Below are 20,433 nucleotides of genomic sequence, written 5' to 3'. Positions count from 1 at the left end.
CTTTTTTCTTTTTGCAGAAGAATCTTCAAACAATTTTGCATTCAAAGTAATGAGAAGGAATCATTCTATTCTCTTCATGTGATCAGTAAAATACTTACACTATTAAAAACTAAAACTACATACTGTATGCAAAACACACACATCGTCAGCTTCGCGTGTGTAAACGTTCATTTTAAGAAATTCACAAAGTAGTATAACCAACTCCTGATTGGCTAGTTGGTAGCCATGGAGATCTGTTATCCAATGACTGCCCTCTGCTTCTGATCTATTTATAGACATATGCCGCAGTTTGAACGTTACCATGATCGTGATTTTCTGACTGCTGACAGCAAAAATTACTCAATAACTTACTTTATATAATCATTTCTTCGTGAAAACAATAATATAATATGATCATTTGAACTTTAATGTATAGTGGTATGAAAAATACCAGTGTGTCGTAGTGATGCGTCATCACTCTAGTGGTATGAAAATACCACATTGTGTTGTAGCGATGCATCATCACTAAGAGCAAATTGTTTTCCCGGACCATCCTCAAAGTTTTACGACTCTTCAACTTCAAGATCGATATGGTGAAATATATTTTATAGTCATACTTATTGTTAAAATTCACAAGCTGAACTGCAAAACATTATTATATTTTGATTGTTATGTACATATATTTTTTGCATTTTACAGAATGTTTGTTTTGAAAATACAGTGGTCCCCCCGTATTCGCGGGGGATGCGTACCAGACCCCCCCGTGAATAGTTAGAACCCGCGAATGTTTGGAACCCCTATAAAAATGCTAAAAACAGTCTATTTTGTTAGTTAAAACTCAAGAAAAATCCACTAAAAATTTTCATACTTGGTTTTCTTTAATAGTTTTATCACAAAATGTGCATTTTATGATGAAATTCATAAAAAAACCCCAGGAATTTGTGGATATTTATCATGGAAAAATACCGCGAATGCGCGAATTCTCCGTGAATAATGCGGGGAAACGTTCCCCAGATAAATCCGCGAATCTGGAGAACGCGAATACGGGGGGTCCACTGTATAATAGCTATTAGTGAACATATGGTATTAATTGCCCCACTATTTTATTATAGTGTGTGATCTTAATTATCTCGCATTCATTAACGTGCAATATTAACAGTATTATATTAATATTTATTTAAATAAGCTGTGATTATTAAATAACAATAATGAAAAACATAAAGGGAAAAATGTTTTTGCTGCAGCAGTGATGTTTGTTTGATTATGCATCTAACCTCACATTTCCGAAATCTGAAAAATTCCAAAATCCGAAACATCGGATAAAAGACATTATGTATGTACACGCACACAATGTCTACACATTTACTGATACCCGTTGGTGAAAGACTCAAATACGTACAGTATTTATTCCTGAGAGAGAGAGAGAGAGAGAGAGAGAGAGAGAGAGAGAGAGAGAGAGAGAGAGAGAGAATGATGTAGGACTCCAAGGCGTGGTATTTTTACAATTATTTTATTATCTTGGGATTCTTTTTTAAGCTTGAGATTTTCTATTTGATTCTTAGTATTAGTAAGAAAATTACCGTAACTTGACTAGCAGCAGCACACATCTGAATGACTCTGCCATTAGCACGCTAAACCACCCTTATGAATTGACGCTCTCAGATAAGGAACTCGCATGATACATGAGATACATGACAAAACCACTCTTTATTGGTGAAAATTTGAGGGTCGCATGATATGCGTTACTCAAGTATATACGGTATGTACGTAGTTAGTTATCTATTAAACTCATGCGAGGTTGGGCCCCATACTGAGCATAATAGGTGTACGTTTCTCTCTCTCTCTCTCTCTCTCTCTCTCTCTCTCTCTCTCTCTCTCTCTCTCTCTCTCTCTCTCTCTATAAGGGTAATGTAAGATGTATTCAAAATTATGTTATACAATATTTAAAATATTTGCTAATTATTTTAATTTTGTTTTCCAGTGTGCTTTTACTGGAAAATAAAATGAAAATATTTAGCAAATATCTTAAATATTGTATAATATGCCGTATCATAAAAAAAAATTACAGCAGTATCATTTCAAATGCATTTTACATTAGTCCAAGAGAGAGAGAGTATAAGCTTAATAGATATATAACTACAATATAAGTATGCTGTAAATCATTTTTACCTTAAAAAACAGTAGTTAGTCACAAACACAATATCAAAACATACAGTAATTAGTGAATAAATAGTGTTGCTCTATGAAAGAAAAGCAGAATTACAGTAGAGCCCCGGACCTCAATGTCAATTTGTTCCAGAAGCAGCGATGAGATGCGATTTGTCGAGATCTGAATGAGTTTTTCCCATAAGAATTAACTGAAAATGGATTAATCCGTGCTTGACCACCAGTTATTACCCTAACCTTGACTTTTTATACCAACAGTACCTACAAATACACATAAATTACGATTAAATAAGTTGTGTCAAATAACATACCATTCAACGCACTTTTGTCATTTTTAAATACATACTGTAGTAAAATAACTGCCCTACATCCACCCCATTTGGCCATAATACAATGGTTGACTGAGCGCCATACGCTAGGCTAGTACATAGTATGTACTGTAAGGGGTAAGCATAATTATTGTTGCTAATAAGAAAAACATTGAATATCAAGCCTAATTCTCAGCAAATCAATAAAACACTAAAAATAAGTTGAATTATGTCAGGTTATCATAAATTTCAGAAAAATTCCCTAAGTTACGTCACTAGCTAGTGGCCATGAGCAGACATAAACAAATTATACAGTCTACTGGATACTGTATACAAAATCACTTTAAAATATCTTTCAATAAGTGTTATATTAAAATTTTTCTCTCTAAAATTATTGTTGTAAAATAGGAGCACTTTTCATAGCCACTGTATGCTTTATAGTGTGACATCAGACATCATTATCGGCGGAGTAATACCCATTGAAGTAGATCCTCATAAATGTATGCCTTTCAAATTGGAAAGAATCCCGATACTTTTAATGCTTTGGGTACATTGAAAACTATGTAAACTGCATTCTTATGGCATTTTTCATCAAAAAAACCTTCAAATATTGATTATTTTGCATTTTTGGTGTCATATTTCATCTCCCAGATGAGCATTGTAGGCATCATAACCCTGGAACATGCGTTGTAACCCTGGAAATAACGTCTATTGACAAGCGTAACAACCTCGGAACGTCGTAAGCCGACACCGTCGTAACCCGGGGACTGCCTGTATTAAGGATAACTGGGGGGATGTTGATATCACAAAACCCTTTAATTTGATTATAAAATACTACCAAGAAAATATTGTTGCTTAGTAAACAACAAGACTTTAAGTCAAGCATGACTGGAAATTACGAATAATGACTAATGAGCAGACTGCAAAATGTTTTGTTAGGCAAAAGCATTGCCTGAAAAAAACATGTAGCACTTTATTTAATATACTACGTTTACAAATAATGTAGCTGCAATTCTTAAACCTAGCTTTCTTTTGTAAATTAAGTTCCATTCGGCATCTTAAGACAGTGATCATATCAGTAAAATGAAATCAGCCAATATTTTCCAAATGTAAACAAAACCAGAATGCATGTCAGATCGCTCTGTTCATAATATAATTCAATAATATGCTAATAATATATGCAATATGATTAGATACAGTAAAACAAGGGTTTTACAGACATAAGCAACTAAATTGAGAAACGGCGGATTGACGTCATTTGCCGTCACTATAAAAAAGAAAAAAAAAGTGCAGGTAAAATTGATGTTCAAAAGTAGCGAAATCACACTTAATGCTTATACAATCAAATATTGTGCCACTTTAAAACCCAACTTTGTTAATTTACAAGAAATTATCTAAATTACATATTATCAACCAGTCAAGTGTAATGGCGATGGATATATCGATGGCTCAATCAGCCGAGATTTTGAGAATGTAAACAACATTGAGAATGCAAATGGCTTACGACAACAATGCTTATACGTATTCTATAAAATTTGTATAACTTTATCGAATTATCCTTTTCTCCAGAAAATATTTACGTTTAGGCTTACAGACCTTTTAGGTTTTTAGAATTATAGATAGAGATCCTACTCCAGTAACAAAGTAAGAACTCACTCATCCTAACGTCTAATTATGGTAATAACGGGAATTGCTGTAATTAGTAGTTTTATTTACAGTAACAAAAGTTGTATCACTAGTGATTCACTTGAATAACCTGGTTTTTACCATTAATATTAGGTTACAAATGTTTTCTTTAGTGTCGATAATTGTGACTGTAGCTAACTATTGATACAACTATCAACACTTCAAGGATTAGCCTATCATTAAAAATACCACAGGATTTTAAGTTGTCATAGAGCCTCTTTCTTAATATATTTTCTACAATCTTAAGTTCAATTGTGGTTCTTCCCGTTTTCCCCACTAAATGAGCATGGGAACAACGCCTATTAGCGGCAACTGACCAACCACTTTTGTTTACAAAAATCATGATTCCTTGGGTTGGTTTCCGGATTTTTGGTTAGGCTCAGATGCAACATTTACTCATAATTTTCTTTTGAAACCCGATTATTTCAAGTTCTAATATGATCGAGGTCTGGGTCTCTACTGTAGTAATAATTTTAGAGATACGGTCCACGGAAAAAACATGAAAATGAGTGAAAGTCCTTGTTTCTGTGGAAAAGTGAATCATGTGTTCAACAAAAATCTGAGACAAAGTTGACCATGGAAATATGAAACTCCAAAACTAGGGGGCACTGTACAGTACTACAGTGGTACCTCGAGATACGAAAGGCTCAACTTACGATAAACTCGAGATACGAAAGCTGACATGAAAAATTTTACTGCTCTACATACAAAAAGTTTTCAAGATACGAAAGGTTTCTGAAAATCCAAGATTCGCCCGATAACAATTTTGAAACTCGCACCGTGCGCCGCCATTTTAGTTCTAGTAGACTCGCCACCATCCTCCTGCTCTCCCATTGGTTCCTGATGCTAGCCAAGCCATAAGATCCTTCTCTCCTATTGGACAGCATCCCTCCCATCATGCATCTTATGCGTACGTACGTGGTGGCGTCCCTACCCCGGCCACCTCGTACCAGAATCTTTATCGTACGCATGCAGCATTCGTTCGGTCCAACGATTTCGTTTAGTAACGTAAATTCGTTAGTGATTTCGTTGTGCTACTTTATCGTGTTGTGAGAACCTAATAAGTATATATACTACATTCGCAATTTAATTACGTACAGTACATATAGTCATGGGTCCCAAGAAAGTTGCTGAAGTTCACAGAAAGAGGAGAATGCTTTCTATGGAGACAAAAATGGAGATAATAAAAAAGTATGAAGCTGGCTTGCGGTTGAGTGTGATCGCTAAGGAATACGGCCGAAATCCGTCGATGATAGGCACCATCCTTAAGCAGAAGGAAGCCATCAAAGCAGCTACACCTTCCAAGGGCGTGACTATTTAGTCCAACAAGAGGAGCCATGTGCATAACGAAATGGAAAGGCTGCTTCTTGTATGGATCGAGGACAAAGAAATCGATGGCGATACGATAACCGAGACGGCAATCTGCCAGAAGGCCAGCGCTATTTTCGGGGATTTGATTGCCCAAGCCGAAGACGACGGCGGAGAGGGGACATCAACGGCAACCCCAGAGTTCAAGGCTTCTCATGGGTGGTTCAAAAAATTCCATAAACGGACTGGTATTCATTCGGTGGTGAAGAAATTGAAATTACGTAAAGTATAAAAAAGTAAAAAGAAATGTAAAAATAAAAAAAAGACAAAATAAATTTTAAGTTTTTTGTAAAGTTAAGTGTTACAGTTTTGTTAATGTGTTTTGTAAAGTTTAGTTTGTTTTTCTGACATTCTTTTATGTGTTTCGTAAAGTTAAGTGTACGTATCTGCCGTTTGTCCTCTTCCTCTGCCGCCACTTTCGGAGATAGCCATACTCGAAAGGTAAGCTTCCACATTTTACGTTACAGTAATATTTCTTGTACACTAATATACACTTTATTTACAGGTTTTGCATTTTTATTCTTAATTTAGGTATTGAATGGTCCAAATTGTTGTAGTATTTCATTGTTTATAGGTCAATTTAGCTTTATTATGAAATTTACTGGGGTGTTTTTGGAGGGCTTGGAACGGATTAGCCATTTTACATGTAAAATGTGGTCCAAGATATGAAAAACCCATGATACGAAAGGCGCCTCGGAACGGATTAATTTTGTATCTCGAGGTACTACTGTATATTCAAATACTAACAGATTTTCCACCAATGTAGATCTGTAATACAAATTTCAGAACTTTTAAGAACTATTTTCAACCCTTACAACAACACAATCATGCATCAAAACATTTCTTGCAAAAATTTCTGACTTACCTTATTTAATATTTCCTTTTTGGATTTCCCCATAAACAAAGGTTCACCAAGGTAACATTCTGCTAATAAGGTTCCTAAGCTCCACATGTCAACCTGTTAAATAAAATAAATGTTTGAAATCAAAGCAAAATGATATTGTTAGTATACAATAAAGTTTTGTACATACTTACCTGGCAGATATATACGATTGATGGCCCTCCCAGCCTCCCCTCAGGAGACAGGTGGAAGAGAAAATCTGGCTGGAAAGGGGGATTGGTTCTTACACCTGCCACCCAGCAGCGGGTAAGGTAGATCACCTGACCTACCTGTAGCGTGTGCCGCGAGTTTTGAATTTTCTGTCGTGACGTCAGAGTCGTAAGCTATGTATATATCTGCCAGGTAAGTATGTACAAAACTTTATTGTATACTAACAATATCATTTTTGTACATGAACTTCCCTGCCAGATATATACATAGCTGATTGACAACCTTGGTGGAGGGAAAGAGACCTATAAGTCCAGAGAAAGGGGAAATAACATATGTTAAAGTAATAAATACCCTTGGTTCTTACCTGATTAAGGCAGAAGACTTCATAGTTACTGTCTACAAGTCTGCGTTGCCTGAAGAGTTACAGCGAGGGCGTGACCTACAGCTGAAAAACTCTTTGGGTCTACCAATGGGAACTGACTCCGCTTACTTGGTAGAATCCAGTTAGGGTCTAGTCAACGGGGATCAACCCACTTAAATGACAGAGCCTGTCCACTACCATTGCAAGGAGCTTCAAGCACAAAACGATCACCTAACCAAAACACAAATGTTAGAACTACGAAAGAAGGAGATGCCTCCTGCATCCTCCTTCCCACAACCAATAAACACAATAGAAATACAATAAGGGAAAATATTTAAAAAGGATATGCTTCAGCTCCCTGCCCCAGCACTGAATCCGCCGATACGTACGGGCCTAACCCAAAGCACTTCTCATACGTAATTCTTACGTCTTTCAGGTAGTGGTTGGCAAAGACTGACTCACACCTCCAATAAGTCGCCTTCATGAGGTTTTGTGAGGACATGTTCTTCTTGAAAGCCAAAGACGTAGAGATGGCCCTTACCTCATGCGCCTTGACTTTAAGAAGTCTAAACTGATCTTGGTCACAAGATGCGTGAGCTTCTTTGATAAGGTTCCTTATAAAGAATGACAGGGCATTCTTTGATAAGGGTCTACTAGGATCTCTTACGGAACACCATAGGATGTCTGAGTTAGCCCCAAGTTTTTTCTTCTTCTGGAGATAAAACTTTAAGCTCCTTACAGGGCAAAGGGTCCTCTCCTCTTCTACTCCAACTAGAGAGGATAAGCTTTTAATTTCGAAGCTCCTGGGCCAAGGTGAAGAGGGGTTTTCATTCTTGGCCAAGAAAGACAGGAGAAACGAACACACAGCTGAGTCTCCTTGGAACCCAACATCTCCTTCCAGAGCTTGCAGTTCGCTTACTCTCTTAGCCGAAGCTAAAGCGCAGAGAAACAAGGTCTTCATAGTAAGATCTCTGAAGGAAGCTGAATGCAGAGGTTCGAATCTAGAGGATCTTAAAAACGATAGCACTACATCCAGGTTCCAGCTTGGGGTTAAACAAGAGTTCCTTTTAGAAGTCTCAAACGACTTGATTAAGTCATGCAGATCCTTCTCTTCAGAGATGTTTAATCCCCTGTGTCTGAACACAGAAGATAGCATACTCTTGTAGCCCTTAATGGTTGAGACTACCAACCCGCATTTTTCCCTCAGGAAAATAAGAAAGTCTGCTATCTGGGTCACAGAGGTACTGGAGGAGGAAACGTTCTGATTCCTGCACCAACGTCGGAAAACATCCCACTTCGACTGGTAGACCCTGGAAGTAGAAGGTCTATGTGCATTGGCAATTGCTCTTGCAGACTTTGCCGAAAACCCCTTTGCTCTGACCAGACTCTTGATAGTCTGAATCCAGTCAGACTGAGAGCGGGGAGGTTCTTGTGAAACCTGTCGAAGTGGGGCTGTTTGAGCAGATCGACTCTTAGTGGCAGGGATCTTGGAACATCTACCAACCATTCCAGTAACTCTGTGAACCAGTCCTGGACAGGCCAGAATGGAGCTATCAAGGTCATCCTTGTTCCTTCTGACGCTGAGAATTTCCTTAGCGTCTCCCCTAGAATCTTGAAAGGGGGAAACGCATAAAGGTCTAGGTTGCTCCAGTCCAACAGGAACGCGTCTACCGCTACTGCTTTCGGGTCTGAAATCGGTGAACAGTACAGGTCTATCCTCGCGTTCCTGGAAGTTGCGAAGAGGTCCAGATGAGGTCTGCCCCAGATCTTCCACAGCCCCTAGCATACGTCCGAGTGAAGGGTCCATTCTGAGGGAAGGACTTGGTTTCTTCTGCTGAGCAGATCTGCTCTGACATTTCTTTCTCCCTGTACGAACCTGGTGAGGAGACTTATCTCCCTTTCCTCCGACCACAAGAGGAGCATTCTTGCTGTTTCGCACAGGGAGATTGAGTGAGTCCCCCCCTGTTTCCGAATGTAAGCCAGGGCTGTGGTGTTGTTCGAGTTGATCTGAACTGAAGACTTCTGAACGAGAGGTTCGAACTCCTTGAGGGCTAACCAAATCGCCACGAGTTCTTTTTTGTTTATATGCCAGGACACCTGTTCCCCCATCCAGGTTCCTGACACTTCTCTGGATCCTAGAGTCACTCCCCAACCTTTGTCCGATGCGTCCGCAAATAACACTAGGTCGGGGTTCTTCAACCATAAGGAAATGCCTTCCTTGAAAAGAAGAGGGTCTGCCCACCAACGGAGATCCTCTTTTATCTCGTTCAAGATCTTGAACACAAAATCTAAGTCCTGAGCACCCCGATTCCAGTTCCGATTCAGGAAGAACTGGAGGGGTCTGAGGTGCAACCTCCCTAGAGAAACGAATTGCTCCAGCGAGGAGTGTGTCCCCAACAGACTCATCCACTCCCTCGCTGTGCATACATCTTTCTCTACAAAGGTTGCGACCTTCTCTGCACAACGGTTTATCCTTTCCGGGGATGGAAAAGCCCGAAAAACCTGAGAAACCATCCAAATCCCCAGATAAATACGATCTTGGCTGGGGATTAGCTGTGATTTCTCTAAGTTTATCACCAAATCCAGAGAACTCGCTAAGGTCAAAGTGATGTGAAGGTCCTCCAGACATTTCTCCTTCGATTTGGCCTTGATCAGCCAATCGTCCAAGTAAAGGGACACCCTCACTCCTTCGAGATGAAGCCATTGGGCTACGTTCTTCATCAGCCCTGTAAAGACTTGAGGGGCTGTGGAGAGGCCGAAGCACAAAGCCCTGAACAGGAACACTTTCCCTTTCCACATGAATCTCAGGAACTTGCGCGAAGAAGGATGGATTGGCACATGAAAGTAAGCGTCCTGAAGGTCTAGTGACACCATCCAGTCCCCTGGACGAAGGGCCGCTAATACTGGGGATGTCGTCTCCATCGTAAACCTTCTCTTCTTCACAAAGACATTCAGGGCGCTTACGTCCAGAACCGGTCTCCATCCTTCTGAGTTCTTGGGCACAAGAAAAAGACGGTTGTAGAAACCCGCGGAAAGATGGTCCTGCACCATCTCTATCGCTTGCTTCTCCAGCATCAGCTCTACTGCTAGAGCAAGGGCCTGATTCATGTGGGGGTCTTTGTACCTGGCCACTAACTCCCTTGGTGTGGTGGTCAAAGGAGGTCTCGAAACGAAGGGAATGAGGTATCCTTTCTTGATTATAGAGAGGGACCAGTTGTCCGCGCTCTTCTGTGCCCATATGTCTGCAAAACTCAGCAGTCTGGCACCTACTGCAGTCTGGAGGACACTCGTACTACTTCTTCGCTCTGATCGAACGAGAGAAGGTCCTTCCTCTTCTAGGAGGTCTTGTTCCTCTGGAGGAAGCAGCGCGGGAAGAAGGGCCTCCTCGAAAGGGCTCTTGCTTAATCGACGTATCCTTCTTCGCCTTAGGCTGAAAGGAAGCCTTTGGAATTCTCGCTGAACGAGCCAACATATCTTGCGTTGCCTTAGCAGAAAGAGCGCTGGAAATGTTGTTGATGATCTTCTTGGGGAAGAGTTGCTGGGAAAGATGAGCGTATAACAACGACGATCTCTGTGCATGCGACACCGCCTTGGTTAAAAAGGAGCAGAAAACTGCCCTTTTCTTAACAACTCCTGCCCCAAAAAGCGAAGCTATCTCTCCAGAACCGTCTCTCACTGCCTTGTCCATGCAAGACAGTACTGAATGTAAATCCTCCGGAGACAGAGAGTCTTGATCCCTCGTCTTCTTAGCCAAGACTCCTAGGGTCCAGTCGAGGAAGTTAAACACTTCCAGAACCCGGAACATTCCCTTCAGAAGGTGGTCGAGTTCGCTCATTCCCCACGTCGTCTTAGCAGAATTAAGTGCCGAGCGACGCGCGGAATCCACCAACGAAGAGAAGTCCGAGTCTGCAGAAGCTGGAAGAGTCAAACCCAAAGGCTCCCCCGACTCATACCAGAATCCCATCTTTCCGGTAAGCTTGGAAGGTGGGAAGGAAAAAACAGTCTTCCCCTTCTCCTCCTTAGAGACCAACCAATCGTCGAAGCTCTTGAGCGCCTTCTTCATTGACACCGTAGGTTTCATCTTCACCACCGACGAAGTCTTTGTAGTTTTAGCCGTTGAAAATAAGGAAGGGGGAGACGGAGGGGCAACCGCCGAAAGAGACTCTCCAAATTCTTGTAAGAGGAGTTCAGTCAATCTCTTGTAACAGGAACCTGAAGAATCCTTTGGAAGATCTTCCTCGGAAGCACCATGTCCTTCTTCCGATGAAAGACGTTTGGAAGATCGGCTGTCTATAGGAGAGCTTTTCCTAGGAGAGCGCCTTACACACTCTTGACAAGGGTTAATGAAAGAACATTCATTCCCTCGACAATTCATACACACATTGTGAGGGTCTACAGACGCTTTAGGAAGCCTCACCTTACATTCACTCTTCGAACATACTCTAAACATAGAAGATTTCTTAAGTTCAGAATCAGCCATTATGGGAAAAAAGCAAAGAACAATCCAAAGAACGATCCAAAATAGCGTATGCCAAGCCAACGAACAAAGGGTACATCACCAAAAAAGTCAATCCAAGAATCGTCGGCGACGAGAATAAATCCACTATCGAGAGGACTTAACAACAGGTGCTGTTAAGCCGGCGACAGAGAAAATCTGGCTGGAAAGGTGGATTGGTTCTTACACCTGCCACCCAGCAGCGGGTAAGGTAGATCACCTGACCTACCTGTAGCGTGTGCCGCAAGTTTTGAATTTTCTGTCGTGACGTCAGAGTCGTAAGCTATGTATATATCTGGCAGGGAAGTTCATGTACAAAAATAATATTTTCAGAAAACCAGAAAATCACCTTGAATACCGAAGTACACCAAATCTATGTCATGGTTCCAAACCAAAGTGTTATAACTTTAGAAGCCCTTAAGTCATGCTCAAGTATGTCCAATACAATGAAATATAATTTTGTAAATACAATAATAATAATCTTCCTTTGCTTCTAGTTACAAATGAGAAGCAGTAAAAAATGTACTGTTGTCTAGTTGGAGCAGACAAACTTGGAGCTAATAGTAACTAAATATGAAGTAAGTTTTATTTAGAGACCTTCCTTTACTAGGATAGTATCCTCTTATACAGGCTTGACTCTCCATAGCCTCCAGTTTTAAATAGCAGTTCAGAATCAAATTTAAATGGAAAATGAATGCTCTATATATCTGTGTAAACTGGTAAAAGCAGACAATTCAAAATCACTAGAAATGTGAAGATATCTGACAACATTTACTAGGTCTTAAATGCACACAAAGAAAGCATATATTGATCATTAAATTGTACTTAAATCCATTATGAAAAGTTAAAAATCTTTATACAGCTTAATACACAAGCAAAATCTGAACAAAACTACGAGCTCTAGCGAGTCATAGGCACATAAGACATACTGTACATTGTATTATGTCCTGTAATATGTCTAATATATTGTTAATTTAAGCATGAACGATTGGATAAGATGACAGAGACAAACACACAACCTCTTCCCCCTCAAGTAACATGTAACATGGCCAATTATAAACACCTTAGCCAGGAAGAGACCAGTCTCTAAGGGCTGCCTCTTTCTTTGCCCCATAGACAGGTATAGCATAAGTGTTACTTCTGTTGCTTCTGAAATACCAAGTCCTACACAAGTCAAACCTGATAGCTAAGAATGGGCAGAATAAGTACAATGGTGCCTCGCTTAGTTGTGTATCAGCAAAAGCTGGTTTTTCTGTGGAGCTTATCTCCAAATAGTATATGCAGAAAATTAACTAATTAGCAAGTTATTTCACAAGGCAACATTCACTAGTGACTATATTTCATCTACTTTCGTGACTAAATATCTCATGATAAAACAATTATTTACTAATTTTCATATTAATATTATCTGAACAGAAAAATAGTGATAAAATGCTAAATTAAGATCCCACAAAATCACAAAACTATTTACACACACACTCTCTCTCAGTATACATATCTTTTAATAAAAAAAAAGGGCAAAATTTCAGTAAAACTATTTAACTTACAGAATAAACAATAATTTTGATCTATTATTATTATTACATATATATTGAAAAAAGAGACTGTCCTAGACATTTGTAACTGTTGCTGAAAGTATGTGTTGCCATATATTCTTTCTTTCTCTGATTTACTGAATTGTGCTTCATTACAAGTTTAATAAGCACTATGCACGAGAATATTTGATTACTGATGTTTCATCTCTAATCACCATAAAAATATCTGAAATAATAATTTCAAATGTAACAACACAACGCTATTGTTAATCTCCTCCCAAACCAGTCAACTCTTGTCCCAAACTGCGCTCGCTCGCTCGCTCTGCTCTCTCTCTCTCTCTCTCTAGGAGGACCAATGCCTACAGTGCACCTTTTGCAGTGCACAATAGGCAATACTTAAGGGTTTTTTTGCAGCACCCCTTCAGTCCTGAGCTGTGACCTCTTTTGAACCTTCTACTTTATATCCGTTCAAACTGCCTTTCTACCATCTTGCCACTCCACTCTCTCTCCCTCTGATTTATTTCATCTTGTGACTCCGAGGATTTCTTCCTTGTACATCTTTTAATTTAAAAAAGAAAGAAAAAAAAAAAAAGACATATAAAACTTAGACATAAGATTAGTGTAAGGAGCTGACAGCTACCTCATGTGTCAATCGAAGCCCGGCTCCGCCGGCTTTCCCAAATGGTAGATTCAGACTGAAGCCCGGCTCTCAGCCGGCACATATTATAATTGGTTTAGGAGGCAAACTAATAATGTTACCTTCTTGTCTTCTTGTAAGAATCCCAGAATAACACCTGGTTTTACAGCTTTCAAGAAATGTTATTTTTGTGAAAAAAAGTTTTATATGTCACTTTTCCTTTGGGAAAAACTGGCTAAATGAAAAGCAGACATCGTGATGTTATTCTGCCCAAAAACATGGGAAAACCAGCTAAGTTTGCTGTTTGTTTCAAGTTATACAGGGTTGACAATCTTCTCGGTCACTTTAAGCCAATAATCCGATACCATACCCCTATAAACCCGGGTACCCAAACACTCAGATGACCATCCACTGGGCAGACTTCTTGTTTCGCCGAGTTGTAATTGATTAGTAATGAACGCATTGCTGAGTTAATCATGTCTCTCCAACACAGGAGGTTTCTTGAAAACGAAGAGGAAATCTTAGAATACTTTTTTGGATTGCCTTCGGAATTGGAAGATGATTCAAGAGAAAATGATAAACCGTCTGCCATTCCTTCCAAATACAATGAAAACAATTCTTTTATCATCGTGAATGAAGACCTGGAAGCGAAATCTCCCGACGAAGATTAGGACAAATACACAGACGATATGGTTATGCCCTCTGAAGAAGACGAGGACGCAAATGACGAAAATTGGGCCGATGTAAATAACTGTGAAGAGTTTGGTGAAGAGATGCAAGAATTACCCAGATTTACTTTCAAAAGAAGAGCAAAATTCAACTGTCCTGATCAAACTATCAACACTCCTTTGCAATTTTTTGCGTTTTTTTTTTTTTTTTTTTTTTTTTTTTTTTTTTTTTAACATGCAAACTTTTCCAAATGATTGCAGTTGAAACGAATCGCTACACAGAGGAAATGATAAGTAGAGAGAGGCCTCTGCAACAATATTCTATATGGCAAAACTGGCAAAAAATAACCGTGGAGGAAATGATGGCCTTTCATGGAACGATAATTAATATGGCTATACATAAAAATAAGAGATCAAGGGACTTCTTTTCCACGCAATGGGCGGACGAAAGCTCGTTTTTCGGCAAATCTTTAGGAGATAGGTGGTTCCAGATATTCTGGGGTCTTCATGTGTCTCCTCCAGCAGCCCATGGCAGTGGCTTCATGGCATCTCGTATGTCAAAGGTAAAACAAGTTCATGAACATTTATCTGAACGGTTCTTACATTATTATCATCCTGGATGCCATCTAAGCGCCGACGAGTCCACAGTACCATTCAAGGGCAGGATCACATTCAAAATGTACGACAGCAAAAAACCAACAAAATTGGCATCAGAATATATGATATTGCCAATATGCTGACAAGATATATTCTAGGTTTGATTCCATATTACAGCAAGGCTACTATTTAGTGCCTTGGTTATGCTGGTCATCTCTTCACCACTCACATTGTATTGACACTAGTGGACATCATTACGCGTGCCACAGGAGAAACTGGATACCATATTTATACGGACCGTCTTTATACAAACCTGTCTCTAGCTGCGGAACTTCAGAAGAAAAAAATTCACATCACTGGAACAATAAATACAAATAGAAAAGGCTTTCCCCCCAAGTGAAGAAAAGAAAAAGTTTATCAGAAAGTGTATCAGAGGGAACAGTAAGGTCGTATGTGAAAAACAAGCGATGCCATATTCTACCTTAGAAAGATAAGAGGGACGTCACTATGTGCTCTACATACCATACTGCAAGAACCATCCAACATTGCCGTATTATGAAAGGGAATGTAGAAAAAGTTATTGAAAAACCAGTGATGGTTTCCAATTATACTCCTAACATGGGAGGAGTGGATCGTGCAGATCATTACAAATCTTCATAATTTTTCCTACAAAAATCATTGAAATGCTGGAGAAAAGTTAATTTTTCCTATTGGAAGTAGCCATAGTGAATAGTTTAAAATTCTCCATCGTATTCATATGAAATCAAAAGGGTTGAAGGTATTAACTCCTCTTCAGTTCCAGAAAGAAGTGGTATAAGAATTGGTAGGGAACGTAAGAAATGAGGCTCAAAATGGAAGAAGAAGCACATCTGATGATGAGGAAAGGTTGAATGGAAAATTGCATAATAGCCAAAAAAAGACAGGAAACACTCCGTCGAATGCATTGTATGCAGTGACAGACATGGGGCCGGGTGGAAGGAAAGAAACAAAATATTACAGTAAAACTTGTACCGGGCAACCTGCAATGCACCCTGAGTGCTTTGAAACTTACCACAAAAAAAATAATTACAAAAAGAAATATACTTAATTTTGTATGAATCCTGCAATACACATTTTGTCTATTTTTTATCATAAATAATAAATATGTGTTAAAAACATTATTATTATTATAATTATTTTATTATTATTATTATTATTATTATCATTATTATTATTATTAATAGCATAAATAAAGCCAAACTATTAAAAACTATTAGACTTGTATGAGTTGCACCTATAAGAGGAATGAAATCTTTACTGAAAATTATTAAATTATATTTAGACCACTTTGACAGAAAAAAATGATCAAACTACAATATGTTCTTTACGTTCAACTCTCTCTATGATTATGTAAATTTATTCCTATGAAAAAAAAACTGTATTATTTTTTTATTTTACAAAAATCAGAAATATATACAAAGTTACCCCAAAAAACATTCATACCAACTACAGTGTCTATTATAATGCATCTATGAGGTCTGAGATGTTCTAGTTGGAAGAAATGTTTAACCCCCTATAATGGAAGAAATGTTTAACTCCCTATAATGGAATACAGAACTAGGCATTGCTCTGTATCCTCTGATAGTTGATGACGAAAGACCGCTAGACTTCCTAAGATACAATAGAAAGTCTGCTATATTACTCAAAGAAGTCAAAGAAGATGAGACATCATATCTTCCACACCAATAACTGAAGGCTGCCCTTGTAGTGATGAACTGTTGGACGAAGATTACATTTAGCGATGGTTTCCAACTGCTCCTAAAAAACCTTTCTGTTGGAGGAGTTTCCTGACAGTCTGTAACCTGCCAGGCCCAGAGTGGACAATCCTTGATGGAAGCAGAGGTCGTGTTGTTGTTTGAGCAGATTTGTTCTGTGGTAGTACATTGTTCCCCCCCTATTCGCGGGGGATGGGTACCAGACACCCCCGTGAATAGCGCGAACCCACGAATAGTTAGAACTCCCCTCTAAAAATGCTTATATCTGCCTATCTTGAAAGTTCAAATACCAAATGTATACTTAAAGTATCATCCTACATCAAATATACCACTGAATTGGTATTATTAATATCATTTCAAAGCCATCTGAAACACTTTACCATTAGAAATATATAAACAGCCAACTTCTAAAGGCAACACTTCTTCCCCTCCCATAAATACATATATCTTTTCCAGAGAAGAGAGAAAGAGAGAACTGAACAATCTGTTTTTCTGCCTATCAATTGTTTTGCTGAGAGAGAGAGAGAGAGAGAGAGAGAGAGAGAGAGAGAGAGAGAGAGAGAGAGAGAGAGAGAGAGAGAGAGAGAGAGAGAGAGAGAGAGTCCTTATAGTACTTAAGAGTGAAATGGAAAGATTATTATATTTAAAATTGCATAAAAACCATTAAAATCCTTGACCATTATATGGCACTATTCCCCTCCCGTCATATTACTTGCATATTTGACAGCTTCCCGAGCTCGAAAGTCTCTGGAGTTAAGAGAAGGTAGGGAAATTGATACAGAGAAAGACGAAGGGAAGAATAATTTTCATTTGAAATTAAAGTTACTTTATTATCATTCCATTATTATTAATATTATTAATATTAGTATTATTATCATTTGAAAATATTAATAAACATACATCAACCAGAAAAATTCTCTTGTCTCAGTAAGAAAGAGTAGTTATCCTTACGTAAGTGAAATGGAAAGGTTATTTCTGATCTCTTTAAAATACTACCACATAAACATTTTGTAATTACAGTTTTATTTTTATTATTATTATTATCATTATTATTAACCCTCTTACGCCGAAGGGGTATAATAAAATCGTCTCCCGTATGCTGAAGGGGTCTCTGAGTGAGCGCCGAAGCGGAAAAAATATATATATTTTTTTTTAAATCACAGCGCGCTTAGTTTTCCAGATTAAAAGTTCTTTTTTTCCTCCTTTTTTTGTCATTGACTGAAGTTTAGTATGCAACCATCAGAAATGAAAAAAAAATATTATCATATATCAATAATGCGGTATATGATAGCGCAAAAACAAAATTTCATATATAATTGTATTCAAATCGCGCTGTGAGCAAAACGGTTAAAGCTAACGAGTTAATTTTTTTTTTGTATTGTACACTAAATTGCAATCATTTTGGTATATAACACATTGTAAAACTATCAAAGCAACACAGAGAAAATATTATCACAAAATGATGCATGAATTCATAACGCGCGGACGTAAATTTTTTTTTTTTCTTCAAAAATTCACCATAAATCTAAATATTGTTCTAGAGACTTCCAATTTGTTTCAAAATGAAGATAAATGATTGAATATTACTATACTGTAAGAGTTTTAGCTTAAAATTGCAGTTTTTGGCCATTTCAGACAAGTTGAAATTGATCAAATGTGATATTTTTTTATATATATATATTTTTTTATATGCAAATATTTCAAAAATGAGAAAAGCTACAACCTTCAATTATTTTTTTGTTGTATTCTACATGAAATTGTGCACATTTTCATGTATAAAAATCTATGAAACGCCTAATATGAAACGGAGCAAATATTACGAGAATGCGACGTACACATTTCGGAGATTTGCGGCGGTGAACCTGCTTGCGGAGGGAAGGAAAGTTTTTTTTTTAAATTCACCATAAATCTAAATATTGTGCTAGAGACTTTGAATTTGTTTCAAAATGAAGACAAATGACTGAATATTACTAGACTGTAAGAGTTTTAGCTTACAATTGCGTTTTTCGACTATTTCGGTAGAGTCAAAGTTGAACGAACGTGGTTTTTTCTATTTATCGTGATTTATATGCAAATATTTCAAAAATGAGAAAAGCTACAACCTTCAATCATTTTAAGTTGCATTGTACATGAAATTGCGCACATTTTCATATATAAAACTCTATGTAATGGCTAATTTAAAATGGTACAAACATTACGACAATCGCAAGAAAAAATTTAAGATTTTTATCGGAAGAGTTACCGCACGGACGTAAGGAAAATGTTTTTTTTTTTTTTTTTTTTTTTTCATAAATTCACCATAAATCAAAATATTGTGCTAGAGACTTCCAATTTGTTGCAAAATGAAGGTAAATGATTGAACATTACTAGAATATAAGAGTTTTAGCTTACAATTGCATTTTTCGACCATTTTGGTAGAGTCAAAGTTGACCGAAGGTTGAAATTTTGGCACATCATTATTTATATGAAAATATTTCAAACTGATAAAAGCTACAACCATGGGTTGTTTTTAGTTGTATTGTGCATGAAATTGCACACATTTCCATATATAAAACTTTATGTAACGGCAAATTTACAAAGGTGCAAACATTATGACAATTGCACGAAAAAATTTTTTCGGAAGAGTTACCACGCGGACATAAGGAAAAAAGTTTTTTTTCATAAATTCACCATAAATCAAAATATTGTGCTAGAAACGTCCAATTTGTTGCAAAATGAAGGTAAATGATTGAATATTACTAAAATATAAGAGTTTTAGCTTACAATTGCGTTTTTCGACCATTTCGGTGGAGTCAAAGTTGACCGAAGGTTGAAAATTTGGCAATTATCGTTATTCATATGAAAATATTTCAGAACTGATAAAAGCTACAATCATGAGTATTTTTTTTATTGTATTCTACATGAAATTGCGCACATTTTCATATATAATACTCCATGTAACAGCTAATTTAAAATGGTGCAAAAATTCTGTTAAAGTGATGACATAATTTCTGAGATGTGTCACTGATACTTTTTAGTGCGATAAGAAAGAAATTCACGCTTGCGCGCCTACGTAACGATTGTAAACAAAACAACACCTTGATCCGTGAGCTCCCAGCATCCCCTAAGGCGTGTGATTCAAAACTTTTCGGCTGGTAAGCCTATAAGTATTTTTCCGCTAATTTTTTAAAAAACTTTTTTATGTCGACGTTTAATACGTCCAATCGGCACCCGGGAGACAATTTATCTTGACGTTTAATACGTCCAATCAGCGTAAGAGGGTTAACAACTAAAAATATCAATAAACATATTACATACTACAGTAGGGCCCCGATAATCACGGGGGATAGGGCCCAGAACCTCCCGTGATAAATAAATACCCGTGTTATCCTGGTAACCCCCCTCAAAAATTGCTTTAAACTGCCTACTTTAATAGTTAACCCACCCAAGACCACTATTCCAATGTTTATAAGTGCCTACTTTAGTTCAAGCACCAAATATGTCTTCAACTATCACCTTAAACTAAATTCAAGACAGTTTCAAAAGTTATTTCACATTAGCCTTAAAAATATATGGAGTACGTATACATACTACTGTACATATGTAGCCCACTAGCCTATGGATTACAGCTAGAAGCCTACATACGCATGTGCTATTACATACCCACGTGGGGCTCCTTTTTTTTTCTTTTAACAAGGAAAGAGAGGGAGAAGGGTAAGAGAAATATATTTTAATGATAAGATAAATTTTGTTCATACTTACCTGGCAGATATATATATAGCTGTATTCTCCGTAGTCTGACAGAATTTCAAAACTTACGACACACGCAGTGGGAGGCCAGGTGGTTAG

At 37.8% G+C, this 20,433-nt stretch overlaps 1 protein-coding gene across 1 annotated transcript in view; it reads right to left on the bottom strand.

The window, feature by feature from the left end:
* The window catches only part of LOC135202421 (uncharacterized), a 169,058-nt gene that overhangs the window by 14,273 nt on the left and 134,352 nt on the right, over positions 1 to 20,433 (bottom strand). Inside the window, exon 7 of the mRNA XM_064231815.1 lies at positions 6,373 to 6,465. Within this exon, the coding sequence (XP_064087885.1) occupies positions 6,373 to 6,465 (93 nt within the window). The remainder of the gene's footprint in view (positions 1 to 6,372; positions 6,466 to 20,433) is intronic.

This window comes from Macrobrachium nipponense, chromosome 30, assembly GCF_015104395.2.
Source record: "Macrobrachium nipponense isolate FS-2020 chromosome 30, ASM1510439v2, whole genome shotgun sequence".
Taxonomy (NCBI): Eukaryota; Metazoa; Arthropoda; class Malacostraca; order Decapoda; family Palaemonidae; genus Macrobrachium; species Macrobrachium nipponense.
Note: the sequence above shows the minus strand (reverse complement) of the source record. Positions and strands in the feature narration are given on the sequence as shown.